This window comes from Podarcis filfolensis (assembly GCF_964270895.1).
Source record: "Podarcis filfolensis genome assembly, chromosome: 5".
NCBI classification, from domain to species: Eukaryota; Metazoa; Chordata; class Lepidosauria; order Squamata; family Lacertidae; genus Podarcis; species Podarcis filfolensis.
This window is the reverse complement of record NC_139608.1, coordinates 20,841,999-20,862,942: the sequence shown is the minus strand read 5'-3', so window position 1 is coordinate 20,862,942 and position 20,944 is coordinate 20,841,999. Positions and strand designations below refer to the sequence as shown.

Sequence of the window (20,944 nt, the reverse complement as noted above, 5' to 3'; positions counted from 1 at the left end):
GTGTGTGTGTGTGTGTGTGTGTGTGTGTGTGTATACACATAGGTGACACATATTCTTATATATACATCAAAATAATCAATCTTTTTAGTGCCCTCCAGACAGACTGCAGGGTGCACAAAATGTGGAGTGGGGAAGGGGGTTGCAGAGAATAAAGATGGGAGTCTTCCAGTGGTGGCAGAAACAAGAGAGGCGTTTTCTCCCTTCAGTGGTCTGTGTGCTGGCATTTTCTTTCCCCCAGAGTGCCTGGAAGCAATGTTGTCCTGGTGCACTGTGGCAAGAAAACATAGCTGCACACACACACACACACACACACACACACACACGTTGCACCTTGTTCCTGGACAAAACACAATCCATGGAATGGCTTTCAGTAATAAATCATATTCAAAACAAAAACTTGCATTACAATAAAAATCTAATTTACCCCAATAAAATGCAATAAAAGCATCATAGTACACAGATAAAAGACCACACTGTCAGACCATAAATCCCACAGTCAGTTTCGAAACAGCCATCTGCAAACAGTTTGCTAGAGCCTCACCAACATCAATATACGTCAGGGCTTTTTTCCAGCAGGAGCTCAGTTTTGGCACCTGCTGGTGAGCACCATTGTCATTGAAGAGAACAAAGGAGGCGTTCATAGTGAGTTCCGGCACTTATTTTTCCCGGAAAAATAGCACTGAATATAGTAGCAGCTTGGAACTAGCTGGTGTGTCCCTGTAAGACTCTTTCCCTGAGCTGAAAAAGACCGCTGCATATCTAGCAGTTTTGCATCCCTTGAATCTCCAACGCAGAAAAAGGCATTACATTCAAAAAGAACCAAATTACAGCTGAAAAGGTGTGTTCCAGATCCTTCCTTCCTTCCTTCCTTCCTTCCTTCCTTCCTTCCTTCCTTCCTTCCTTCCTTCCTTCGCAGCCTCGGCTTGCAAAAAAGGAAGGAAGAATTGGGAGTGGACCCTAAGTGTGCTCCCAACTTCTTCTTTGAAGTGGTATCTCCTGGCATCATTGACAGGTGTCTGCCCTCACACACCTGTCAAAGTGACCTGCTGAAGTCGGGAAACTCCTGAATCTACCCCCAGTTGGATCCAGTTCCCCATACCTGCCTTAAAAGGATAGGAGATACAGCTGTGCTAGCCATATTGTATTCTCTTTGATTCTATGTAGGGGTCCAAGATTGGAAAAGGGAGAGCTTATGGATGTTTTGTGATGGGGTTGACCAATAGCTCAAAGTTAAGGGTAAGTTAGGGTATAGAGCCTCAGAAGGAACAGGGAGAGATGCCTATGTGCATTTGAGTGTACATGTATAGGCAATTTGAAGATGTGCATTCACATATGCATACTAGGGTAGAGACATGTGGGGGTGTTACTTTCTCCTGTATGCACATCCTCTAAATACTTGCAGTCCCTCTGGAACCACCTGAGAAGGGTTTAAACTCATCACTACATCTTGTGACAATGAATTGCATAAACTTTTCTGAGTTCCTACTATTAGATCCTCATTCTACTCATGAACTGTATGGAGATCTGATTGAAAATTCACTTTTTACTTGGTATTATAGGTCAGGACATTAATAGGCAAGATGTTAAATTGTTTTTATATGCAACAACTGCGGCAAGAGTATTGTTACCCAGAAATGGAAACAAGAAGAAATTCCGACGAAAGAAGAATGGCAGATGAAATTAATGGACTATGCAGAATTGGACAAAATGACAGGAAGGATTCGAAACCTGCGGGACCAGAGATTTACAGAAGATTGGAATAAGTATATGAATTATTTGAAGAGCAACTGTAATCAACAAATTACGCTAGTAGGACTACAAGAAGTTTTGTAAGGAGAAATATAAGAAGTGTTACAAAGTAGAAAAAGATAGAGATATTGGTTATGAGTTTGAAATGTAATAGGGAAGATAAGAAATGCATACTGAGAGATTAGATTGGACAATTTTCAGACAGGATTGACGGAAGTCAAAAATTTGAATAAGATGTAAAAGTATGTTTAATTACTATTGAAAATGATATGTTAAAAAAAACTACTAAAAATTATATTAAAAAAAAAGAAAATTCACTAAATATAATATGTAAAGAGTAAAATGTGTTCAAGGCAGCATAAGAGTCTGCATCAATGTCAGGTCATAGAAAGAAATGTTTGTAACAGTCTGCTGTTTTTAAGGGGACATTTTGTTCTACATTTGCATGTACATTGTTTACTATGGCTTAGCAATCTATAAAATATCTAACTTGGCTTAAGACTCCTCTAGTTAGCTAATATCACACAAGTGGAATTCTCAGAATAGAGGATTCTGTGCTGTCTCGCCAAAGCCAGCCCCCAAAATCTTGTCCCCGGAGATCCTCTTCAGGGGGTCCAACATTGTATTCTGCTTGTTTACGTCCAGGCTGACCTCCAGAACAATGTGGTTTTCCAGGCAAACTGTTTGCTGGAAAGTAAGACTAATGGAACAAGCATGAAATGCTTCACTTATAGCCTTCATACTATGTACAACTGTGAGATATGTCTCCTCCTCTCTTGCCTCTTCTAGGAAAAGAGTCAGCAATAAAACTAATTACTGGTGAAAATTGTGAATAGGTTTAATTCCAAGATGTTCTGCCCAAACTCTAGGGTGGTAGTCAGCTAACTTTCACTCAGAGTAGACCACTGAAATCAATGGCCCTAACTTGTTGTTGTTTAGTTGTTTAGTCGTGTCCGACTCTTTGTGACCCCATGGACCAGAGCACGCCAGGCACTCCTGTCTTCCACTGCCTCCCGCAGTTTGGTCAAACTCATGCTGGTAGCTTCGAGAACACTGTCCAACCATCTCGTCCTCTGTCGTCCCCTTCTCCTTGTGCCCTCCATCTTTCCCAACATCAGGGTCTTTTCCAGGGAGTCTTCTCTTCTCATGAGGTGGCCAAAGTATTGGAGTCTCAGCTTCAGGATCTGTCCTTCCAGTGAGCGCTCAGGGCTGATTTCCTTAAGAATGGATTGGTTTGATCTTCTTGCAGTCCATGGGACTCTCAAGAGTCTCCTCCAGCACCATAATTCAAAAGCATCAATTCTTCAGCGATCAGCCTTCTTTATGGTCCAGCTCTCACTTCCATATATCACTACTGGGAAAACCATAGCTTTAACTATACGGACCTTTGTTGGCCCTAACTTAGCTAGACAATAAGTCAACTTCAGCAGGTCTACTCTAAGTAAATCATCATAGCCCTAGAATTTTGACATTTGAAAAATATTTCATAAACTTGCCCACTATGCCCAGAAACTGTTCTAAGTGCCTTTCATACATTATCTCAGCAATATTTACAGCAAGCTTGAGAGGCAGGCAGTATTAAAATCTCCCTGCTACCAATATAGGAAGAGGTGGGAGCTCAGAGGCAACCTGCATAAAGCTATCTAGCCCAAAGTGATTAGTATTCTGCTCTCCCTAAAGGACTTACGCTAAAATTAATTCTATAGCAGGATCTCTACTTACAGTGATTTTAGTGGTTCTGAAAAAGTTTGAGCAATGGTGAAAAGTTGCTTGGTGAGCCCTGATATGAACCTTCCTAAGAGCAAATGGTCATAATCAAGATGCATGGCCCTGTGGAAAAAATATCCTACACTGGATCATTTCCAAAGAGCACATCAATATCATCATGCACTTTCAACATTGCTTATCTTGGCAAAGCGCTGTCTTAAAATGGACGAATGGTAGTGAAAATAAAAGGTGTAAGGGGCTGCAAGAGCCAAATCAGATATGGCAGATCAAGCCTCGCTTACAATGAAAAGGAATTCAGTTCATCCGGCTATTAAGAAAAATAAACAAAACCAAAAAAAGGATACAATGAAAATTTCATGCCTTGTTATTCTCAAGAATTGTGGTTGGGAGGTTTCTGTAGATCTGCATTTTCTGTTTGTTGTTAAGTTGACCATGGTTGATTTCTAAGATGAAATCACTATATATTAAAATTCTTCATTCACATTTGAATGACCTGAATCTTTGGGATCAGCAGGGGGCCGGGGCATTCTAATACTGCATGGTTTTCATTAACACATGGTTTTAATTACATCAGATATATGCAAAATTCCCCATGTCAAAGGATTCAGGCCAACAATTACTGTATGAAAAGTCACTTCCCTATAAGTACAGTAACTGCAGGTTTCCTAAAGGAATGAATTATTGTCGACACACAAATTTTCAAATTACATTGTTAATTCAAAACCAGCTTTGATATTTGCATCTGACCTCAGAGTCAGGGCTACTTCAAACACTGAATAATTATGAGGTGGAATGCTTTTCCATGGAAGAAATGGGTTCAGGCTGTACACCCGTTGCGGATCTGTGTGCTTCACTATACTGTATAGGTAAAAAGGTAAAGGACTCCAGTCAAAGGGAACTATGGGTTTGTGGGGCTCATCTCACTTTCAGGCCAAGGGAGCCAGTGTTTGCCCACAGACAGCTTTCCAGGTCATGTGGCCAGCATGACTAAACCACTTCTGGCGCAATGGAACACCGTGACGGAAACCAGAGCTCATGGAAACGCCATTTACCTTCCTGCCACATCAGTACCTATTTATCTACTTGAACTGGTGTCCTTTTGAACTGCTAGGTTGGCAGGAGCTGGGTCAGAGCAATTGGAGCTCACTCAGTTGCAGGGATTTGAACCATCAACCTTCTGATCGGCAAGCCCAAAAGGCTCAGTGGTTTAGACCACAGCGCCACCTGTGTCCCTTTCACTATATGGTGCATACTGAGTAAGCATGACAAGTGTCAACTTTTGAGCGCGTGTACAGTCATTAGCAGGGGTCAGCAACCTAAGGCCCATGGGCCAGAAGTGGCCCATGGAGGTCATTTGACCGGCCCACGAGCCACCCCAGAACCAAGCTGCCCACTCCCGCGCTGTGCTAAACTGGCACAGCACAGTGCAAGAACTCAATTCCACGGCGCCGAAAATCACATCTGCACACATGCCGAAAATTGCATCTGTGCACGTGCAGATGGCAAAAATTGCAGGCACGCACACTCATGCGTGCCCGCAATCCAGCCCGCGGACGGATCTCCAAGGGACTGATCCAGCCAGGCAAGATAAACCTTGCTGACTCCTGGTCATTAGGATTTACACACAGGTTTCTGTATAGAATGGTACAGTGAAAATTTATAAATCTAGAGAAAACTAGAGGTAGAGATGGGCAGCAGATTTCTAAAGAGCCATATCAACTTGAAGGCAGCGTTGACCTAAGTGTTGCCATTTTCCTATCACCACCATTTCTTCCAGGAACGAACAGCAGATAGCTTATGTGTGCACTCCATCCAACTTTGCAGCACGGAGTTTCTTCATCCCGTGTTCAACTTCAAACAACCTTACACCATCTCTAATGGTTTAAAACAACAACCTGGGAGGCAGCCATTATTCCAGTTCACATACCAGTGACTTCAACTGGAGGGACGTATCTGAAGCACAAGCAAAAACTACCCCTATCAGATGACAGACGACGGATTGAAGCCAAGGAGTGCTAAGCTGAATATTTGTAAAAATGAAGTAACAGATGGGAAATAGTAACAAATGGAATCAACCTTCTTGTTAAAGAGCTGAGACCTATTGGCGCTGAACTGGCATTGTGCATGTTGCAAACACAACTCCAGCAGGAAACACCAACTCATTTTACGTATAACTTTCTGTTGCTTCAGCTTTTGACAGCACACAAGACAGCTGCCTTGAAGTAAAAGGATTTGTCGTGTCCTGTCATCAATCCTGTGAGCAAACCAGTTTCATAAGACGAGAGATTTACCCTCAACAAGAGGAGATTGTTTTAGAGGTCCCTAACAGATCCTGTTTTGGATCCTTGCCCTTGAAGACCAAATCCCGTTCTTACCTCTGAAATAATAAATCATAGCTCTGAGGAAAAAACAGGACAACTCTGGTGTAAAACAATACTTGCCCCAAACTCCCAAAACCAGGTTCACACTTTCCCCTGAAGATTTGGGGTGGGGGTGGGAAGAAGGTTAGGGAGAGAATCTGCATTGTTCAGGTAGAAATGTAAGTTCTTCCTCCAATATAAGCCAACAAGGTGCTCTTTATGTAACAGCTTATACTAACCTGGAGGAAAGCCTAGCAGGCTGTCTGCCTAACTGGCTGGAATCCTAAACAGTGGTGGTCCTGTGAGTTAGTAACAATATAATGCAAATATATATATATATATATTAAATATACAAATACCATGTGTCCTTTTGCAGTTCTTCAGGGCAGATTAATAAAGTCCTGGCATGTTTTAATGAAGATGATTGGCACACATTCTTATTGAATTTAGTGAGACCTGTAAGTTATCTTCCATGGGAAGCTGAGGGAGACTGGGAAATTCATGGATTGCATTGCCTTGCAACTCTGGTCATTACACACACACACACACACACACACACACACACACACACACGGCTTGCCTGTTAACAGTCTGGTATGAGGAGTTTGGCTGTCTGGCACTGTGGTGGTGCCTCTGCAGGTCACCTATAGGCAGTGCTTTACCTCCCTAAAAATGTTTAGGGGTACTCTCATTTTGACTCAAGAAAACCACCATTTTATAGTTCAACTCTTGTTTGGCCCCACCCCAAATCTCCAGGGAAAAGTATGAACCCAGTTTTGGGAGTTTGGGACAAGTATTGTTTTACACCAGCGTTCTCCTGTTTTTTCTCAGAGCCATGATTTATTATTTCAGATGCTCCTCAACCACCTTGATTTAACAGGTACATCCTGGAATTACAGAAGCCATCCTGGCTTCTCTTTGGATCCTGGAATGTCCCGGTTTTTCGGTCCAGCACTCTAGTGCAAAGTCACTTGGCTTGTGCCAGAGCGCCAGATCAAAAGATGCTCATTTTTTGGTCTTGTGTGAGAACCAGCTGGCTCCCATGAGAGCTTGAGATGAAAAAACAAGTGTCCCAGTTTTGATCAGAGGGATGCTGAGGGGTATGCATTGTGATAACATTTTATTTGTCAGCCAGCTTCCCTCTATAATCTTATCATAGGCTTTGTCTGCAGAATGACTCCTCCCAACCTCCTTTGGGCTTCCAGAACACTTCTTTGAGTTCAGGGATAGGTTTTTCCCTCTATGAGTTGCCTTTAGAGATACATATGGGATACACATCAATTTTCTGATACAATGCTATTAGTAATTAATATTTTTATCACGTTTGCCGGGTTAGTTTGTCTGACATTTGCAGAATTTCAAGTCCACTAAGTTTCCTTTACATCTATTTTTAATTCTATCCAGTATTTTGGCTCCCACTGCAAGCATAAGACTGCTTTTCATATTTGTATTGTCAGTGACATCTGTGTTGCATCTTATCATATGTGTGATTTCCCATCTCCTCTTGACCTTTTAAAATCTGCTTAATACCAGTGATGAGGATCTCATGCAATTTAAAAGGGATTACTGCACATTAGTAGCATATGACAACAAAAATGACTTGTCCTTATTGGACATATATTATCACACTAGGTTTGAGGCGAACTGTGTTTGCACAGAGGAGTTGGTCTTGCTTTACTTAATACGACACTCACTCACTGATGAGCACGCTAGGGATAGATGAAATAAAATAGTTACTGTATCCTTACAGGTTTTGTGCTATTTCATTATAAGAGTGAATGCTTTTAAAATACTGGGCACATGCTAGTGAAAGGTGAGCACACTTGAAATCCAATGATTTTGCTGAAGTTAAGGGCACTCCCATTGGAATCAATAGAGTTTAATTCTGACAGGTTTGTGTCCATAGTTTGTGCTGTTTTCTTTTTCATTTGGACACACTGACATTTTTAAGGAAGGCTTTGAAAATTGTATTTAACATGGGTTGTGTGTTTTTTGTATGCTTGCACTTAAAATGGCTATTTGCATCGAGTGCAAGGAACAGGACTTATTAGAAGTTCAATAAAATGTAACCATTTAAAGAGCTGAGCATATGAAAACATTTAAAACTTGCTTTGGGAAGCAAGTACAGCAAAGTGTTTATGAAGCTGAGTGGCGTAGAGCTAATAGACAGCTATTTGAAAAACAGCTGGGTATATCACATTAATGAAAATATACCCCAGTGGAAAGTGAAATGAGATGTTTGCTGGGATTTTAAGGTATTAGATGTGAGACAGGAAGACTGGTGTTCATTGTTATGCTTGTAGCAGTTAGAATAGGCTTTTCTAAAACTTTTATAATCCAATATTCAGCCTTAGCTAATGTTTATTGGGTTTATTAAGAAAACAGACTTGAAAAACATCTGCTATGTTAAAAAGTGTAGTGTGTAGCTGTATCAATACAGTTATAGGGTTGTGTCCAACACATCAGATTTTCACTCGCCCTTCCTCATCTTATCCTCTCCCCTGCAGCCCCCTTATAATCTGCTCCAGAGGGGGGGGGGCCCTCCCCAAGCAGTGTTTAGGGGTACATGAGAAGGGAAAGTCCCATTGTGCTAGGGCTACTCCATTCATGAAGAACTGGATGCAACCCATAGACCAATACTATTTTATCTGTTTCCTTAAACATCTCCTGCAATCTCAAACTATGAATTTATAGTTGCCAGTTATTTATTTATTTATTTATTTATTTATTTATTTATTTATTTATTTATCTTATTTCATAAAATGTACACATCACTTGATTGTAAAAACAAAAAACAAACCCAAAAACCAAAACCCTCAAAGCGGCTGAATGGGAAAATGCCTGTGGTGTATCCTTGCTATTTTTTAAATTTATCCTTTCTTTCTGTAGTATGTGAGCCAAAGTCCCTCAAAGTAATTGAACCATACTGCTAAATAATGGAGTCACACTTTCAAATACTTCCCAGAAAACAGACCTTTTTATCCTTTCCCTTCTCAGGTACCGTAAAAAGCTGGCTGATATGAGATTTATTCGCATCTCTTCTACCGCTTGCAAGGTAAGCTCTTCGCTGGCCATTGGAATCTCTTCCATGTATTCAATGCTCAATGGAAATGTGTACAGTGAGGGACAGTGTGGTTTCAGGAAGTCTTACACCTGCACACTATGGCATGACAAGCTGTTTTCAAATATGCTGTCCTACAGAACTCACATGGGATGCAGGTGACGCTGTGGGTTAAACCAGAGCCTAGGACTTGCCGATCAGAAGGTCGGCGGTTCGAATCCCCGTGACGGGGTGAGCTCCTGTTGCTTGGTCTCTGCTCCTGCCAGCCTAGCAGTTCGAAAGCACCTCAAAGTGCAAGTAGATAAATAGGTACCGCTCCAGCGGGAAGGTAAACGGCATTTCCGTGCGGTGCTCTGGTTCGCCCGAAGTGGCTTAGTCATGCTAGCCACATGACCCGGAAGCTGTACACCGGCTCCCTCGGCCAATAAAGCGAGATGAGCGCTGCAACCCCAGAGTCGGCCACAACTGGACCTAATGGTCAGGGGTCCCTTTACCTTTGCCTTACAGAACTCACATATGAGCTGGTAGCACATATTTAGGGTCTCCAGGGTTTAGAGAAGAGCCTCCTCCTGAAACTTCAGCAATTATAAAATCCTCCAATAACTGATCTACATGACTAGTCATCAGACCACAGCTGATAAGAAAACACCATCCTTTAAGAAATGTGTCTGAGATACATTTTATCATATGTAGTGGACTTGTAGAGTAGCTAAGGGATATTAAGAGATGATACATAATGAGATAAAAAATTTTTTTAAGAGGTCTCTCCCCAAAATATCAGAATCTTTTCTTCTAGGGATAATTGGACCAGATGCACCAAAGAATCAATAGAATTTGTTTGTGTACATGACTGCAGCAGCGAGAATATTATATGCCCCAAAACCAGGGGAGGAGGCCATACCCACGAAAGGGGATTGGCAGTTGAAATAATAATAATAATAATAATTTATTTAATAATTTAATAATAATAATAATTTATTATTTGTACCCCGCCCATCTGGCTGGGTATGTAGAATCAGCAAGTTTGACTAGTAAAATTAGAGAACAAAATGAGACAGCCTTCAAGGAGGATTGGAAAATGTCTGTATATTATGAAAAAAAAACCAATACTGTAAGTTAGTAGGTTGGCAGGCGTGGAGTAAGTTCAGCAGTAAAAGTTAATTTGAGAATAAAGTTGAGAAAAGAAGGTGTTGATTAACTATAATACACAGCAGTAAAAGATAACCATGACAAAACCATGGAAGGGTAGAAAGGAAGTCATTTTTTTTAATTGAACGTTTATTGGAAAATGTATGATTAATTGTATTTTCCCCCTGAAAAATTATAAATAATTTTTTTTTAAATAGAAAGGCATCTGATGGTTAAATATTTTTCAACTGATATACTAAATGTGACCATAGCACATCTAAGATGCCACACATATTCATTAATGTGCTATGTCACCTATATAAAGGAACAAAAGAACTGGGCTTACCTGCTCTCAGCGGTGGCGTCGTTTTCCAGCTGTTGGATGAGAAGTTTTGCTATGGCTGTGAAACTGTTGCTCATACGATAAATGTCTCTGCTCTGGATGCCCAGGATATTGGAGAAGGTGTCTGTGATGTGCTTGATCTCCAACAGAAGAATATGGTGAAATGAATGCTCCATGTTGGCCAGCTGATTAACCAAGTAGATCAGGCAGATCCTGGCTCTTTCCTATTCAATTGAGAAAAAGATGGTGTTTTAAAGTGAACGCTGCTAGTTTCAAAACTTGTGACTACTTTACCAGAAAAATAAAATCCACAGAACACTTGTGGGGGAGGAATTCGAACCACTTGAGCATTTGAGTGAAAAATAAAAATCCTAAGTACAGCTGGGATAAACATGTTACACAGACTTAATGAAAGTCTTTGTTTAAATAACTCAAGCAAAATGTGTATAAAGATAGAATGGGGAGCACTGACCCCTTTCAAATTCTCTGGTGTCGTGTATATTGTATACTGGCTAAATAAATGAGGAATGTGATTGGCAAATATAAATCCTAATTAGGGAATGAGGTTGTAGTGCTCTTCTAGCTTAGTAAAATTGGAAGAAGAGGCCAAGAAGAAAGGAATATGATTCCAATGAGTGAACAGGCCGATCTAGATCAGTAGGAACTGCCACAAGTACAACATCTGTAAAAGAAAAGATGGGCAGTCTATGCCATACCCTCAAACATTTCTCCGATGAAAATGGGGACGTCCCATTTCATAATGATAATTTTATTATTTATACTCCACACATCCTCCTGGGTTGCCCCAGCCACTCGGGGTAACTTCCAACATATATAAAAACAATAAAACTTTAAACAATTTAAAAAACCCTTTCCTATACAGGATTGCCTTCAGACAGCTTCGAGGTTGGATAACGCCATACCCTCCAAAATTTCTCCAATGAAAATAGAGACATCCTAAGGAAAAGAGGGACATTCCGGGGTCAAATCAGAAAATGAGATGGCTTCTCTACATCAGGGACGTCCCTGGAAAATAGGGTCTGCTATGCTTGTTTAACGGTAAAGGGACCCCTGGCCATTAAGTCCAGTTGTGGACGACTCTGGGGTTGCAGTGCTCATCTCTCTTTACTGGCCAAGGGAGCCGGCGTTTTGTCCGCAAACAGCTTCAGGGTCATGTGGCTAGCATGACTAAACTGCTTCTGGCGAATCAGAGCAGCGCACGGAAACGCCGTTTACTCAGATGTCATTCCCAGAATGGGCCTTACTCCCATACAGTATACATAGGATTGTGGCTTAGATTTCCTCTCCAGTATCAGCCATGAAAACCTAGCAATAAGCAGACACAGGGACAAGCTACATGTTACACAGGAGATCTGTAGGTGGATCTCCTAGCATATTTTCTTTTACGAAGAGAAGACTCCCTGGAAAAGACCCTGATGTTGGGAAAGATGGAGGGCACAAGGAGAAGGGGACGACAGAGGACGAGATGGTTGGATAGTGTTCTCGAAGCTACCAGCATGAGTTTGACCAAACTGCGGGAGGCAGTGGAAGACAGAAGTGCCTGGCATGCTCTGGTCCATGGGGTCAAGAAGAGTCGGACATGACTAAACGACTAAACAACAACAACAAAAAACATGGGGAACTGTCAATTTTGTCATGCAGCAGCTGTTTTCCCAATCAGGAAATACAGGAACAGCTGCTGATATATAGATAGTGATTTGTTTCAGGGGGTTTCATGAAGGTGTGAAAAACGGCCCACCTACTTCCTAATGGGAGTCAAATCCAGTGTTTTGAACTCAAAGAAAGTTAGGACAGCCAGCTTTTTGATTAAAACAACAACACATGTGGAGAATAAATGAGCTATGGCCAGAAGAACATACCATACAAAGTTTGACCACCCCAAAAGTCTTTCAGCTCAAAACCCTGAAAATGAATCTCATTAGGAAGTAGACAATATTGAAGTATGAGTACAATGAAGGTGTAAGAAAGACCTTGCTAATTCATTCATCAGAAACAGCAGAGAGGACATAGAATATAGATCTCAAGAAGTGGGCTCAACAAATAGAAAGTTTGCATTTAAAAGGTAGCTGATATATTTGGAAAATAATGATTTTATACTACAGTGGTACCTCAGGATACATACACTTCAGGTTACATACGCTTCAGGTTACAGACCCTGCTAACCCAGAAATTGTGCTTCAGGTTAAGAACTTTGCTTCAGGTTAAGAACAGAAATTGTGGTCCAGCGGTGCGGCGGCAGCAGGAGGCCCCATTAGCTAAAGTGGTGCCTCAGGTTAAGAACAGTTTCAGGTTAAGTACGGACCTCCGGAATGAATTAAGTACTTAACCTGAGGTATCACTGTACCCATCTCTTCACTTTTTCTTTAGGGTCAGAGAGATCAAGACATAAACAAGACCTTAAGTAATATTTAAAGAACAGTTCGGTTTCCCAGACAATATCTGCAGTAGACTCAAGAGGGCCGGGAAGCATCATCCAGCCGTTTCCTACTTTGATCTAGCTGGCAGAAATCCAGAAGTGCTGAAATTCTGCTATGCATCTAGAGGGAATTGTCAAGGAATAATGAACTATACCATTATAGGATATGGAATTAATATGCACACACGTGCACACAAAAAGTCTATAAAAAAATTATCATCGACTTAAAAGCAATAATCTTTAGCAAGACCAAGATCAGAAGTCTCTTGTAAAAATAACGCTTGCATTTTAGTTACCATTGTTATTGTAGGTTTGGTTTTTGAGTGGGTAGCCTTACGTTCCTTATGGGAAGCAGATTTTCTATTTTTATGGTATACAATTACATTTGTTGACAGGGGAGTGATGTTCATATAAAGTGTTGCAACCGCTTAAGCTATTTTATTTTGCTGCATGAAAAAATATAAGCAAACAGCAGAAGACAAATGTGGAGTGACTCTAGATTTATCTTGGTAAAGTTATCGCCACTATTGGGCATTATAAAGGGTTGATAATTCAACTTTGGAGAATTTATTCAACAGACATTGCATTGTAAGATCTTTGCTAGAGGCAGTGGCGGAGCTTCATGCAGGTGGGGGCGTGGCGGGCATCCCGGGGGCGTGGCACACCACCAGCAGGGGCGTGGTGCCCAGCAGGGGGGGCAGCCACGATGGCACCCCACTGGGATCATGGTGCCTGGGTCGCTGCGCTCCCCCTACCCCCCTCTTCCTCCAACAGTGGCTAGAGGTTCCTATAAGATCAACCAAATTCAACAGCAAGTCATGACTAACTTGAAGAACATACCGTATATACTCGAGTATAAGCTGACCCAAATATAAGCCGAGGCACCTAATTTTAGCACAAAAAACTGGGGAAACTTATTGACTCGCGTATAAGCCCATTCACCACACCACAAATCTGGTGGTGGCAGCAGCGGTGGTGGAGGAAGAAGGAGCAGCCCAAAAGGGCTCCTTTCGGGCAGCTCGTCCCTCCGCTGCTGCTTCTGCCGCTGGCAAGAGCAGGGATAGGAGCTGCGGTTGGGAGAGGCACAGCACAGTGCAGTGCCTCTCCCAACTGTGGCTCCTGTGCCTGCCCTTGCAAGAGGCGGGCAGCGGTGGCAGGAGAAAGGGCTCCTTTCGGGCCGCTTGTCCCACCTCCACCGCCCGCCTCACTTGAGTATAAGCCGAGGGTTTTTTTTCCAGCATTAAAAATGTGCTGAAAAAGCCAGCTTATACTCGAGTATATACGGTAGGAAGATCCCTGCTGGTCCATCTAGTCCAGCATCTTGTTTTCATAGTGGCCACCCAGACACCTGTGGGAAACCCTCTAGCAGGAGCCGAGCACAAGAACACTCTCTCCTGATGGTGCAGGGCTCCAAATGGAGGGCTCCATATGTTTAGCGGAAACTTCATGCTTCAGACCTTCAGACCCAATGCATAGACAATGGGAGCTAGAGCCAGCAGGGGTTGTGACAGCAATGGGGCAGTGAATTTGCATAATGGGGGCATCTTATTGCATAATGCACATCATAGCTACAGGTAAAGGGGTGGGTGGGAGACAGCCAAGTATGTTTTAAATGATTTATTTTAACCCACTGTTCACCAGACTGTTGCTTTGGCCCGAAGGGATGCGGGTGGCGCTGTAGGTTAAACCACAGAGCCTAGGATTTGCCGATCAGAAGGTCAGCGGTTCGAATCCCCGTGATGGGGTGAGCTCCTGTTGCTCGGTCCCTGCTCCTGCCAACTTAGCAGTTCGAAAGCATGTCAAAGTGCAAGTAGATAAATAGGTACCGCTCCAGCGGGAAAGTAAACGGCGTTTCCGTGCGCTGCTCTGGTTCAACAGAAGCGGCTTAGTCATGCTGGCCACATGACCTGGAAGCTGTACGCCGGCTCCCTCGGCCAGTAAAGCGAGATGAGCGCCGCAACCCCAGAGTCGGCCATGACTTAGACCTAATGGTCAGGGGTCTCTTTACCGTTACTTTAACAGACAGGCAAAAAGGCCTTACCTCAAGGCCGTACTCTTCTGCAAGAAGAAATCAGAAGAAATCCAGCAGCCCCCGAGCCCTTGTCCCTGATTGGCCTTGTGGGCACTGCCCGTCCATACCTGAAAGGCCATTGCGACCGGAGGTAGGTGGTGCCAGGTGTCCATTCCCTCCTCTGGCAATGCCGGAGGATGGCGGCCTCCATGGACCCAGTGCAGCCACGCCATGCAGCAAATGCCACCCACCCAGAGCCCCAGGTGAGCACTTAATTGGGGAGAGGTTCTCAGTGACTTCCCAGGGACTAGCCAATCAGTACTGTGCACAGTCATCTTCTGCACAGAATTGGGTGTGTGTGTGCTTTTTTCAGCAGAGCTCAACCATGGGGAAGAATCAATGTTTTTGGTCTGAATGCAGTGGGGACACTTTGAAATCACCATCATTATCATGTTACACTTATCTTCTTCCTATAAACAAGGAAGCAGCAGCAAACTACTGCTACTTGCCTTAAACCTGCCTTAAATCATTACTTGTAACAGGCAGGGTGATGTATGAACAAAATCATAGTAATTTTAAGAAAAAACGCAGACAATTTGGGGGAAGGATTTCAGACACAGACTCTCCAAGCAAGATGAATCACTGGACTGAATGCAAAGATAAGGAAAAGGTCAGTGGGGTGTCTATGTGGGTAGAAACTATTTTATTACTTGTATTTCTCAACTGGACACTGCAATAAAAAAGTGACGTCTTTTGCCCTTTTGTTCTCATGCAATGCTTATAACTAAATAATCATGCTTATTATTTTTAATGGGTATTCTAATTATTTGTTTTGCAGAACAACTTCAGCTTTTATAGTGCCAGCTGTGTTTCTGTTTAATTCATCTCCAGTCCATTTTCAAATGAATAATAAACAACAACAAAAGACCACAAATTTAGTGGATTTTTGAAACGATAAAAAGTGGTTTGGATTTATTTCATTTTAAAATATCTCTATCTAATCTTAAGTCATTAAAAGCTATATAAAAATTTAAAGGGTAGGGAAAAAAGAAATACCAGCACCATCTTTTTTTAAATCTGGGAGGAACAATTGCCTATGAAATCCAAGACTTGAAACAGCAGAGGATAAAGAGAGGAACAAATTGTATATCATTTTTAAGATCAATACATTTCCCTGAGCCATGTGTGAAAACTGGTAGAAGAATTTCATTCTGCAGTTGTTTCCTAATCCTGAGCAGTGGATTTATTGCTTAAAGCATATGTTCCCATTCCAGTTTTGTCCAATGTAAATTATTTGCTTTAAGTAAAGGGGCCAGATGCACTTACATGTGCCACTCGCAGTCACACTGCAGTATGCATTATATCGTTTTGCAATTGTAAACAAGAAACAACAAATTGTGCTTTAGCATCCTCCCCCTGCTGTGCATCGGTCAGCCACTACATCAGAGTTGTTTGGAGGTTGCAAAAACTGATATATGACCAGCCTCTTCCCCTTGAGCTTACCGTTTCCCAGGTAAGGCTTCTTGCAGTAGAGCCCGACTCATTTGTCTTGTATCTTTGGGAGATGTGCTAAGAATGAGGGCCACCCCCTTTCCCATATTTAGCTCCCCCAAACCAGAGTAGGATTCACTTTGAGAGGTAAGTCCTTTGCAAAGATGGGTCATAAGTTGTGCCTCCAGTCTCTGTCAACTGTATGAGGGAACCTCTTAAGAACAAACCAAATGTGACATTAATTCTGAGAATGCAATTTATGTAGATGAAGAGGCATGAAAGAGTTAAAGTATTGCGAGAGTAGACATGATTTGTTTCTGATGAATCCAATTTTTGCTTTCAAGAATGAAGGTGGTTTTTCATAAAACAGTTATAATTTAAAAGGAATGCAGACCTCACTAATTCATGTAAGCACAACATGAAAGATGTATGGATTTGACCATGACCACTAGAATTTTTGGATAAGGCTTTGGAAGTGATGGAATGTCAATACTCAATAAATCACATGCAAATTTCAGATTACATAGTAATGAGTCAAAGCTGAAAGAAGCACTCTCCTTATAGTTTAAAAGCAGCCCAATCAGAATAGTTAACTACTGGCCCAGACAATTCAAAACTTCAAAATCAGCAAATTTCAACAAATAAAGGTGCAAGACCAAGGCAAGGATCAACTATCTTTGACACAGTTAAGCATTCATAACTCAAATATTAACCAGTTAGTCATTAGGATCCAGTTATAAAGTGATTACACCTTTTTTATTTTTCAAAGTGTGAGGATGATAGATACTGAACTTGTGCTGGCAAGCTCCCCATTGCTGTTTTTTCCCTTGTCAGTTCCATAAATATTTTTAAATATCTCGTGAAAGGTCTTCCGGATGTCACTGAAACTGGACCTAGTGATGAAAATGCCCCATCTGTGCCATCCCTTCAAGTAAGCGTTACTCCTAATGCCACAGCCAGGCTGTAACCAAACACCTCACTAAGTCTGCATGTCAAAACTACTTAAGAGAATTCAGCATGGTAACAGAATGTAATGTCAGCGACTAAACATTTAAGCAGATACATTAGGAGGAAATATCATTTTGCCCACCGCAGGTATAAGGTCTAGGCACAGGCAATGTAGAGCTCAGCAACTCCGAAGGGATAAAATGGGAGTCTTTCCACTGAATGACATCTGCAGCTTACATTTCAGATCGCCTTATAGGATGCATGAGTCTTTTCCAGCCATTCAAATTGCACGCAGCATCAACTCAAGGAGAGCAAGCTGAAATGCACTCACTGTTCCTGCCCACAACTTCTCCATGTTAACCGGCTTTGTGGATATAATGACTGTGCATGTACGCTGTTGGAAGTAGAGTGGGACTGAACCACATGGTGTGTTTTCCTATTCCAGGGTACATTTTTCAGTTCGGTATTCCAGTGTCCTGTCCTCCTACCTTATCTCCCAAGGGAGGATGCAGGTTCTCTGCCTTTACCTCCACTTATGAGCACTTTCCTACAATCAGAAGAGGCTGCAGCACCAGAGAAAACAACAAACAACCTATTAAGGTGTTGAAGATTTTGTTCCAAACTCTCCCAACTCTCTCTCCTTACTCAGGAGGGAAGCAAACAGAGGGGAATGGCCCAGGGATGCTGACAATCAGCCCATTGACTGTCAGACGTACCCAATTAAAGGGCCTGCCTAAGATCTAGAGGGAGCCAGACTCAGTCCTTGGCTAGGACTCAAGACTGGGAAATAATCATGATGGGACAGTAACCAAACAAAGTACTGTATTTACTGGATTAGAAATAGTATCCTGCATGACGTAAGCAGCTCAATGTCTTGGGACATAGATTCTGTACTCTGTACACAGAACTTACTATGAGCAATGAGACAAAACCGCTAACTATTCATCAGAGGTGGGAACAAATGCATTAAAAAAAAACTACCCTACATCTTATTGCATCTACGTCCTGCAATGAACAGAAGTCATTGCGGAATAAAGAAGAGTGTAGTGTATATTGTTAGCCAAGGAATAATTTTATTAGATGGCTCATAAATATTGTTTTGATTTTCAAGGGCAGCATATTAATACTGTCTTATGAAGAGCCGCTCTCTCAATAGATTGGTTTCAACCCAGAGTGTCCTTGGCATGAATTAAGAGAATTATTAACCAAGGTGGCTCCAATTATCTGCTTCAACTGCAACTCAGCACCACATTCCATGCTGTTCCAGAGAGTACCCCAAGTCCAGGAATAGTTTCTCAGGGAGCACAAAGAGCTATAGGTATGGATGGGACCATATTGAGCAAGTGGTGCTGTGCTTGTACTTCTCTGGATCCAAGCTACTGTTTGTGGTGACAGTGCAAGACTCCATTACAAATAATGAGAGACATTTCACATCACCACCAGGTCATTTTATGCTGGAGTGTATGACTGGTGAGACCCTGGGTATATGTTTTAAGTATCTATCACAATGGGGCTTTTGGAAGTGACATGTGTAGCTTAAACTGGTGTCTGGGAGAAAAGCAGCTCAGCTGAGTGAAACTGAATGAAGTTCAAAAATCTCTAAACTACACCTGAAAATAGTTTCCCTAATTTCTGGGTGAAATAAAGGTAAATTGGGGGGGGGGAGGGTCAGAAAAATAATAGTTCATCTTCCTGTACATTCCCTACCCACCATCCTTCTCCCATTAGCTTTCACCCAGAAAGTTATAAAGCAGTTATAACCAAAAAGTTATATAAAAAATGATAAAGCTGGAGGTAACAATCCAAGGCTTATTAGCATATATTGAGGCACTGCTGGTGCTAATGTCACATAGTCACTTAATCACTGTTGCAAAGCAATCAGAAGGAAGGAATGTGAGGCATTTCCTGTATCTTCCCTGCTAAAGAAATTCACTCTCTTCTGACTGGAGCAGCTTGCAGTGGAAAGTATTGGTACAGGAACAAGTAAAAGATGCCTTGTGTGTGAACAGCTCCGTGGCTGACGACACAAATTAAACAGGGTAAGTCTTTTCAGTTGTAGAAATACAATTATGGATGTGGCCTCTGATTTCATTTAGGACCCTAGACTTCAGCACAGCAGCTTGCAACTTTCTGAAATCTGAAGGGTCCGTCCCCCCCCCCCCCAATGATGAGCTTGAACTGAAAACCAGAATTGTCATTAGTTTCAACTCAGAATAAAAGAGCAGGTTTTCCTAGGGAAACAACAGGGGCAGAGGGAACCATGCTTGGGCATGGACCGGGAAAGTACAGACCTGTGCCTAAAAAGCATGGTGCAAAATGCACGTGTGGATGAATCCTTTAACTAGTTCTTTTTAAGAATTTTTTTTCTAAGCTCAAACCCATACAGACTTTCAATCCGTTAGTGAACTAAGCGTTGCAATGGCACCACCAAACCTTCATTCTACAAACAGGTACAAGTTGTAGTCCAACAACATATGGAGAGCCATAGATTCTCTATTCCGGCTCTAGAGGGTAGATATATAGCTTGGTTCTCAAACGCTTTGGTTCTCAAACTCTGAAAACCCGGAAGTAAGTATTCCGGTTACTGAATGATATTTGGAAGCCAAACGTCTGATGCTGCTGTCGGCTATTGTTTCCGGGTTCTTCACCAATCAGAAGCTGCGCCTTGGTTTTCGAACATTTTGGAAGTCAAACAGACTTCTGGAACTGATTAAGTTTGGTGCTTTTATTTTTGCTATTTATTTTGTGTTTTTGTTTTTGAGGCTTTTTTGGTTAATGTTTGTGACTGTGTTTAACCCAGTTCTGCTACTCATTGATTGATTGTATGACCGCGGAAGTGGATAAAAGCCCCCCATCCAAACAATGACTATCATCAGTGCAGGGAAGGAAAAAAATAAATTTTCATTTTTATCATCTACAATACTGTCTTATTTATTTTATAGTACAGTACGTTGATTATTGCTTTCATTTTATGGATCAATGGTCTCGTTAGATAGTAAAATTCGTGTTAAATTGCTGTTTTAGGGGTTGTTTTTAAAAACCTGGAACAGATTAATCCGTTTTGCATTACTTTCTATGGGAAAGCACGCCTTGGTTTTGGAACGCTTTGGCTTTGGAACGGACTTCTAAAACAGATTAAGTTTGAGAACCAAGGTACCACTGTACATTCTTTGTAGAACAAGAAAAAGGCAACTAATGTCGTAACATAGAAAAAAACATGTAAACATATATTGATAGCTATCACATTTCCAGTTTTTCAGGAGTTTAAGGTATGCAGACAACAACAACTTCTGTTAAGTAGTTCAAAAACAGTGAAAATGAATTTGGGAAGCAATGTGCTGCAGACAAAGCAAGCACAGTCACCAGAGCAAATACTTAAAGTTGTGAGGCTGTGTATGCCTAGTGCCCAGGTCATCCAAGCTGTTTCTGACTACATTCCACACAGCCTTTGAAGTGTACAAAAAGAGAGAGAGAGAGTCACTAGCCCTATATATCCTCCCAAGATGTCTGAGACAAAGTGTAATAGACTTCCAAACTCACCCTTTTTGTCTCATATCATGCCAGGGGAATCTATATCCTCTTTACTGAGAAAACTGCGATGGGCTGTACTGATACCCTCTCCTTAAGAATACTAATTAGAATATTAATTAGCCAGGGCAAAAGTTAAAAACAAATGATAAATTACAGT

General features: G+C 41.8%; 1 protein-coding gene across 19 annotated transcripts in view; it reads right to left on the bottom strand.

Annotated features, from left to right (window-relative positions):
• Window positions 1–20,944, bottom strand: part of VEPH1 (ventricular zone expressed PH domain containing 1) — a 154,004-nt gene that overhangs the window by 60,117 nt on the left and 72,943 nt on the right. For 14 of the 19 annotated variants that reach the window (XM_083613214.1, XM_083613211.1, XM_083613212.1 and 11 more), the window contains 2 exons: window positions 10,373–10,593; window positions 3,472–3,579 (listed from right to left, as the gene is read on the bottom strand). In XM_083613214.1, coding sequence (XP_083469340.1) covers window positions 3,472–3,579; window positions 10,373–10,593 — 329 coding nt within the window. The remainder of the gene's footprint in view (window positions 1–3,471; window positions 3,580–10,372; window positions 10,594–20,944) is intronic. The other 5 variants (XR_014547960.1, XR_014547961.1, XM_083613201.1 and 2 more) reach the window with 1 other exon arrangement.